The sequence below is a fragment of the Neolamprologus brichardi genome, chromosome 11 (assembly GCF_056152115.1).
Source record: "Neolamprologus brichardi isolate AB-2024 chromosome 11, ASM5615211v1, whole genome shotgun sequence".
NCBI lineage: Eukaryota > Metazoa > Chordata > Actinopteri > Cichliformes > Cichlidae > Neolamprologus > Neolamprologus brichardi.
The window spans coordinates 30,285,934-30,294,548 of record NC_142114.1 but is presented as its reverse complement, the minus strand read 5'-3'; the positions used below and the strand labels follow the sequence as shown (position 1 = coordinate 30,294,548).

General features: G+C 38.1%; 1 protein-coding gene across 1 annotated transcript; it reads right to left on the bottom strand.

Annotated features, from left to right (window-relative positions):
* Nucleotides 1–225: 225 nt before the first annotated feature.
* LOC148100723 (uncharacterized) lies at nucleotides 226–7,553 on the bottom strand. Its single transcript, XM_087847866.1, has 6 exons — nucleotides 7,517–7,553; nucleotides 6,142–6,447; nucleotides 3,557–3,889; nucleotides 1,208–1,309; nucleotides 838–863; nucleotides 226–482 (listed from the first exon to the last, which is right to left on the bottom strand). The coding sequence occupies exons 1-6, from the start codon at nucleotides 7,551–7,553 to the stop codon at nucleotides 417–419; spliced, it is 870 nt and encodes a 289-aa protein (XP_087703992.1). The 3' UTR covers nucleotides 226–416.
* Between the last annotated feature and the right edge of the window lie 1,062 nt (nucleotides 7,554–8,615).

The following is an 8,615-nucleotide window of genomic DNA, read 5'->3' as shown; positions in this document are numbered from 1 at the left end:
AAAAATAATGAAGTTATATGAATACATTTATGATTAAAAACAGGTAATATTTGACTTTTTAAATCAAATTCATGAGTAGAATTGGCTCCACTGTAAAAAGAACTTTATGTAATATGAACATCTGCAGCTGTAAAGTTCAGAATCATAATAAAGTCATTTACTAAAAATGTCAGCATCATGTTAGAAACATTACAGGACACGTCTGTGGTCTGTCTGTGGTCACTGCATCAAACAGCTTTCTTTAAGCATATTTTAAATGGAAGAGTTTGACATTTTTTAGAAAAATTCAGATAAAATTGGCAAAGAGAGAAAGTCCGATCGATACAATATCTATCTATCTTCAGCCAATCAGATTTGTTGGTATTTCTTTGCGTCCTCGGCTCGGTGAAAACTGTGTTTGACGAATCGCAGCAGCTTCATCTGATGTTTCCTCCACCTGAAGCTGAAAACCTCAGAGCAGCATAATGAAGCTCCGGAGACGTCTGTGGACACATCGTCAGGTCAAAAGCAATCAGAGTCTGTATTTAGTGAAGCGACAGGCGAGTCTATATTTAAATTATGTTTTATACGTTTATTAGCAAGAGCCTCTTCTTCATTGTATTCCTTTTCGTGAGAAGTAACTAAGCATTAAGTAGAAGTTTGTAAAATCAGCAGGGAACGGTTACATTTGTCATTTATTCTTTGGTTTTTCGGGATAAATATTTAATGTCCACAAATCCAGATGTTGGGACGTGTGTAGCAAAGTAAGGACACGCCCCCTCTGCCCCGTTCACAGTCCCTAAACATGTGGTCACACCCAGAAATAGCAAAACAACAACACTGTAAACTCTCTGTTACCTCGTCACTGATCTTTGGCGTTTTTTCTGTAAAAAAATAAAAATATATATATTTTACATGGATTTTTATACATTTTCTGAAAATATCAAATGTGTTACGACACGATTCACAATTCAAGGTTTTTAGGGTGTTGGATTTTTTTTGCTCGTTACAAAACATTTCAAACTTCTTCTGGAGTTGTGGACTTACACCACGTTCCAGTTATTATGCAAATGATATTTTTCTCTGATTTTCCTAAACAGTCAATGCAAGTGACAGTCAGCATAATCTTCGAGTCATCAACCTTTAGATTATAATTTGAATTTTACTAAACAAACCTCCCAATGAAAAAATAAATACAAAAAATAAAACATAAAAACGCCGTACTCACTGTGTCGGCGCGACAGCAGGACGCCGAGTGCCACAGTGGAGGTAAAAAAGGCGGCACATGCAGTGGCAATGATGGAGGTCAGAAACACACACTGACTGGATGCTTTCACACACACGAAAAAAAACAAATAGAAACAGGAAGTTTGAGCAGGGATTTTTAAAAGTTCAGCAAGTTTAGAAGACAAATGACACAATAATGAACCCGAACATTGTGGCTAACAGCTGGATTTTCCCATTTGACTGCAGCTAGCCAAACAGCCAAGTACTGCTAAAGACAGAGAGAGTGTAAATATCCTTGTTTCTTAACATAAAACTCATTGTTGCTGCACAAATGTGATCCCCTCTTACAAACTTTTAGTTTTCGTGTCGTTATTGTCCTCTGAGTCATCGATTCTCTCCCTAGTTAGCTAACTAATGTAGGTCTGTTAGCCGCAACCTATGGAGGACCAACCAACCACATGACATCACGCTCCATACTGACAGAAGATGGTGCTAAACTTTAAGCACTTATTTCTTAAATCCAGCTTCACAGACGGCGTTACATCTATGTCAGTTTTTGAGAGCAGGGCTTGATGGTGTGTATTTGCCTTTATATTGGAGCGTTTCATGTCCCCGTTTCACTTCCTCAAATTCGTTCCTGTTGTGAATTTACTAGTGCTGTCAAAATTATTGCCTTAATGCAAATTAATCCGCCATCATGGTCAACGCGATTAAAATGTTTTTAACGCAATTAACGTATCTGGAGCACAGAATGACTCAAAGTCCCTGAAATGTTTCCGTCAACGCATTTTGGGCAGTTTGTCCAAGTAGAGTTCCCTTCGCACAAACGGGCAGTTGATCTGGTAGTGAACCAATCAACTCAGTCAGTGTGGAAGATGATAAACGCACATCGGCCCTCTCGATGGGAAATTTGAGTATTAAAAAAATAACACGACGGAACAGTCGACCCACATAAAGTCTTATGCACATTGTGCAAGAAGGAAATTTCACCCCAGCGCTTCCAGCTTAAAATATCACATTGACTCGAAGCATACGTTAGTCGGGTTGCTGCTAGCACTTTGGCTAACGCGTCACACAGCTTGGACAAACCACTCACGGAACATCGGGGGCTCAGTAAGTCGACCTCGGACATATTGACTGACGCCAAGTCGAACAAACTGCAGACGTGTTAATTTCGCTGAGAACACGCGCTTTACATATCTTTGGTTCCTCGTTTCAAGGACTTGAAGCCTCCCCACGAGTGGCAGAGAGAGAGGATACATGTTTACAGAGTTTATCGTTAACATGAATGTTCAAGATGTTCAATGAACATGTGAAGTTCGTATATTTTCCCTTTTTTCTCGAGTCTGTTTGCTCATGCAAAATGAAATGTGATTAATATAGAATAAAAATTATATTTAACCGTGATTAATCAAAATTAATCCACAGTAACCCTGTGATGAGTCTGACTGCACTAATATATATTATATATGAGTGTATACTTACCTATAACTATATAGGTTTTTAAATTGTTGCATTTCACAGCTGTGCTACAAGACTGACAACAACTATTCAAATTCTCTTTGAATTTAAGCATTTAACATTCTTTGTGTTTGTTCTACATTTATGTCATTATGTTGCCTAAATGTCAGTTACAAGCTTAAATACAAAGTTGAAAAAATGTTTTTGCAGCCAGGCTATTGATCGATTAATTACGGAAAATTGTGAGATTAATTAGTTGTTTTTTTTTCTATTGACAGCACTAATATTTACATTTGCAGTCTGCTTAAATGCAACTTTCATATCACATTTTGTTTACAGATGACATCAATAGAAAAAATAAACAAAATGATCAGCTTTCACACACACATGAAGAAAACAGAAACAGGAAGCGCGAGCAGGGATTTTTAAAAGTTCAGCAAGTTAAAAAACAAACGGTGACCGGTTAGCATCAAAGAGGTCACAGCTATGGTTAGAAGCAAGAGTGTGGGTTGGTTTTGTTTCGGCCACATGCTAAACAAGCAGAAACTAAAGTGTGAGATGTTTTCATACGGGTGCTCAAACCAAGCAGACGTGAATTGGGTGAATATTATCCCAACCTAAACTCTAGATAGGTTACTGGCTTTTTATAGTAATGACATTGTTGCTACAATACTGCGGTCTATGTGTTAAACACAAACACACCTTGGAACCACAACCACGCTACTTGCTGATTTAAACATGTTGCAGATTGATATATTATCATTGTTACTTCCAGATAACTGAGACTTGAACTGTGTGTCTGCTGCCTTTTGTTTTTCATATAAATGAAGCACTAAAAGCCTTCAGACTGTGTTGCTGTGAGTTTCAAAGACCTGAGGCAATGACTTACATTTGACCTCATCTGTCCCGCTGCTGATGGTCCTCCTGATCCTCAGCTCTCCATCACTCAGCACACAGGACACTTCCACACCTGCAGACCAGGTTTCTGCAGGAACATAAACCTGCGAGCTGAAGACTCCCGCCCTGGTGTCAGGAAGGATTGTGGGACTGAGTTTCTTAAGCACATGAGCTCCGCCATCCTCCTCAGAGTCCACCTCCCAGTCGACTTTGACCCGACCGGTGTCGTTCAGCCCGGACGCCAGGCAGATCAACGGGACGGGGAGGGGCGAGCTGACGTTGAAAGGAGCCAAGAGATGAAGTGCAGGACTGTGGAGCTCTGATTCTGATGACAGGGTGAGAAACGTAATAGTCATGATTTCAAAGAAAACTGACCCTGCATCATCATCGCAGCCTCTCCGTGTCTTTTTGCCATTTTAAAGATGTTTTCTTGTTATAATTTGTTTCTGTGCCGATTGGCACGGGAAAAATCACCTTTTTTTTTTTCATATTATCGTGCACATTGTTTTGGTTCATTATCTCCGCCACCTTTCGTCTGACCCACTCTAATTGTTCCCACCTGTGTTTCCTTGTCGGTCGCCCCTCGGTGTGTTTCCTCCCTGAGCTCTATTCTTCCTCAGACCCTCACTGAACTTATTTGAACTTCCTGGATTTATTCTGGTGTTTTAGCAGCACCTTTAAATCCACAGTAAGCATCATGAAACGTATGATTTTGTTGTTGTTGTCATTCGTGCTTTATCTGCATTTAGGTTCTTTTTAACTGCACAGCCAGTTACCACCAAAGTGAGTCAGTCACCACACTCGCATGTCTGGCTTTACAAAGATTTAATGCGCCTCAGTCCCTTCTTGTCTCTGCTTATAGAAACTCCCAAATGTGGCATCTACACTGTTTGGTGTTTTGGCCTCCAAAAACATCTCGGTGTGAGCGGCCGAGTTCAAACCAGCGAGCTGATATCAAGGTGAAAATATCCTATTTTATGTTTCTGCTGACTTTACATCAAAGCCTTTCAATACATTTGCCTCAAACTATATAGAACCAACTAACATTTTGTTTATTAATCTGAATACCCTGAAATTTTATGATTTAGTTGAATATAAAATGGCACAGATAATGTATAAAGCACAAAATAACTTGCTTTGCCTCAGAACTCAGAAGCTGTTCAAAGTCAGAGAGTCAATATGACTTAAGGGGAACAGATTTCTTTAAAAAAAATAAGATAAGGACAAATATAAAGCAGAGATGTGTTTCTGTTAGAGGAGTTAACCTGTGGAATAGTTATGACAGTGATTTAAAAAGGTGGAGTTCATTTTCCTTGTTTAAAAATAGAGTATTAGAAAAATATATAAATCAAGAATGAAAAGAGCAAAAATAATAAAACTGAAACTCTTGACTGTTTTGCTTTAATGTAGTTACTTATCTAAGGTGAAAAGTTTTTTGTTTGTTTGTTTGTTTGTTTGTTTTTGCTTTGCTTTGTTTTATTCTTTGCTTCGAGCCCTGTGTACAGGAGCTGTATGCAAAAACATCTTTTGTTAAAAGGGTAATAAGTAAATGCTTCAGCCAATACCTTTTGATTAGCCTTGTCTCGTGCTTTCTTGCATTGTGGTAGATCTTTATTCTGTATTCATTGAGATATTTGAATGCTAATCAATAAAATAAAATAAAAAAATAAATCAATAAATCTGCCTTGTCACGTTTTGTTGGTTGTGTACAAGCAACAAAGTAACAGCCGCACAGATAACTGAGAGCATGAAAGGTAAAACAATTTCACAGTTTTGTTTTTTGTTTTTTTAATAAAGAAAGTTTCTGAGTGCGAGGCAGCAGCGCAGTAAAGAGCTGTTTCTTTAAGATATGAAAATAACCGCTGAGCCACTTTATATTGTTCTGATCTTATGTACACACATAAAACTCTTAGTTCCTGTTGTGAATCTACATTTACACTCTGCAGCTTTCATATGTCACATCCTGTTTGCAGATGATAAACATTTAACGGATCAATCAGTCTGGGTATCAATAAAAAAATGAACTAACTGATCAGCCGCACACACTGTCAGACCATTTACCTTCATTTACCTTTACATATCCTCCAAAAAACACTCCTGATACTTCTCATTTGGCTCAGTGCTACTTGCTGCAGGAGCGGCTGCATGTTTGGATGCTTGGAGGTTAGAGCTGAATAACCATGTTACCATGGTAACATGTGATAACCATTGGTACCACAGGTTTTAGGCCCTTATTGTCCAATTACACAACTTTAAGAGTGTTATCACTCGGCTGTAGCCACTGTTGTTACCATGAGATTATGTGTGTATTTACCGGTTATTACTTTAGTAATAGAGTGGTAATAACTAAGAGTTTTTTAGTATTGCGCTCTGCTGCTGCCTTATTCAACTATTATCACTTTATCACTGAGCTGAGCTGTTTTCTTGGTTCCTAAAAAGCTAAAATTGTTTAAATATATAAAAAATCTGTAACAGATTTATTAGGATAATAAAAAGAAGAACCAAAACCCAGTGGGTCAAGGCAAATATCTGTTTGACTTGTGAGTCAGAAAGTGTTATAAAGAGACCACCACTCACCTGTGACCGTCACCGTCGTCCCGCTGCCCAGCACTGGCGTGACCCCATCGATGTAGACGCAGAAGTACACGCCGGCGTCCTGCTGGGCGGCTCTGGGGACTTCCAGCAGACAGAGCCTGCTCTGAACTCGAGAAGTAAACCAAGGAGTGGCACTGAGGCCGCTCACCTGCCTGATATGGAGCCATGTCACTCGAGAGCAGCCGTGTGTTTCACCAGTCCCAGTGATGTTACATTTGAGGCTGACCTTTGACCCTGACATCACAGTCACACGAGGAGGAGACTGAACCAGGTGTATTCCAGCTGTGACTGTAAGTACAGAGATTTCATTACTGCTCAGATTCACTCAGCTGCAAATGCAAATGCCTCAAAGCAGGTTTCTTCTTTTTTCAGTTTATCTGGACTAAAGTAATAATATTTGTTTTATACTTTAAAAACTTTTGTGATGGTGAGCGACCGTGGCTCAAGAGTTGGCACCTGTACAGTACTCTGTTTTTTATTATTGGGATTATTCTATTCTATTCTACTACATGCACAAACTGGAGTCTATTAGATAGATATGATACAAACCACTGCAGCACAGAAACCTGACTGAAACTCTTCAAATAAACCATTCCTCTGCAGATGATCTGTTAGCTGTTTGACAACTACTCTTTCAAGGATGTTTGATATGAAAGGAAGGTTGGAGATTGGCCTATAATTAGCTAAGACTGCTGGGTCTAGAGATGCTTTTTGAGTAAAGGTTTAACTGCAGCCACCTTGAAGGCCTGTGGTACATAGCCGATTATTAGAGATAGTTGATCATATTTAAGATTGAAGAATTAATTAATGGCAGGACTTCTTTGAGCAGTTTTGTAGGGATGGGATCTAAAAGACACGTTGATGGTTTGGAGGAAGTAATTATTGAAGTTAACTTTGATTAGTTGGGCTGCTTTTGCTTTTGAAAATGGAAAGAAGAGTCGGGTCGAGCTTGTGAAGTTTTGAGATCTTTAGATTTCCCCACAAACATAAACACAGTTAAAGATGTTTCCCAACGAGTCCTGTGAGCTCTGCCAGTGCTGATCGATGCTAATGTGTCTCTGGATAATGTAAAAAGCACCCGTGCCAACAGCGCTGAGTTAAACATTTAAATAGGCTAAAATATGATATTCATTCAGAGCCTGAGTTGTACATACAACGAGTTAAAAGATAAAATAACTCATACAAATGTTTTTAATGGAACTTTATTTTTAAAAAATCGAGATTTTGTAAAATGATTTTATGTGGCTCAGCCTTTGATCTGAATATTAAAGCAGGTAATCGTTACAGGAAATGATTATTGATTATATAGATTATTGCAGGGTGTGAAAGACGGCAGCGGTAAAAAAGAAACACTTACCGGAGACGCTGAGACAGATGAGAGGCAGCAGCTTCATGTTGGCCAGGAATAAAGTCGTTCTGCAGGACTGAGGCGAAGTGTCGTCACAGTAATCAGGTCACTGCAGTTTCACCACCTTCACATACACACAATGACAGGATGTGATGTCACTGTACAGAAGGGTTAAATAAGATGTTCTTTATTCATCACACAGCTGGAAAGTCTCACAGGAGTGTCGCTTAAACACAACCTGTAAAAGAAGACAACAGCATAATAGATCAGGTTTACAAAAGAGCTCAACATTAAACATAATGAACACAGTTAAAATGTGTTTACATTTTTCTAAATGTAATAACAGCTGAACATAATACAGTCCAGTAAAATAAAGAATTTAATAAACCAAAAAAAAGAAAAAACGACTTTAATAACTAAATTATAAATAATTGATTCCACTTTTGTAAGTAAAGATTATTATTTAATTTTATTTTGAGTTTTATTTTCACTTCATTTCTATTTTCCATCATGTTTTCAATTTTAATTTTGTTTTTAGTTTATGTCACATCTTTTAAAATTAGTTTTCCCATACATATATTTTTTTTAACCTGTTCTTGCCTATTTTTATATTTACTCGTTTCTTTATGTATTTCTTTATTTTTCAGCTTTCTGTTTTTTGTGATTTGTGTCTGAGTTATCGATAACTTCTGAGTGTTTCCTGGTCTCCGTCAGGCCTCTGGAGCAGGTTTCATTCCTAATGAACACGGGAGGAAGTGAAACACTTTGCATGAGTACCAGCTCTGCATTCACAATTTAAAGTAAAAGTTTAAAATCTATCAGCAGATATGCTCATTATTGCTTTATGTCTTCACCACTTGGAGTTTTCTGAGGAGAGTATAAATGCAACAAGCATAAAGAGCCTTTTTAAACAGCTGTGAACCAGAGCAGATCTCTCTGTCTTTTACTGAAAATAAAATAAAAAGCTGAATAGATGCACAAGCAAAAATAAACATGCAAGTTTTCAGTTTGGCAAAGAAAAGAAAATTTATCTGCACAGTGTGTTTAAAAAAAGAAAGACTGAGTTTTTGATCAGCTTTGTTTGCACCGAGGACCTCAAGGGGGTCTT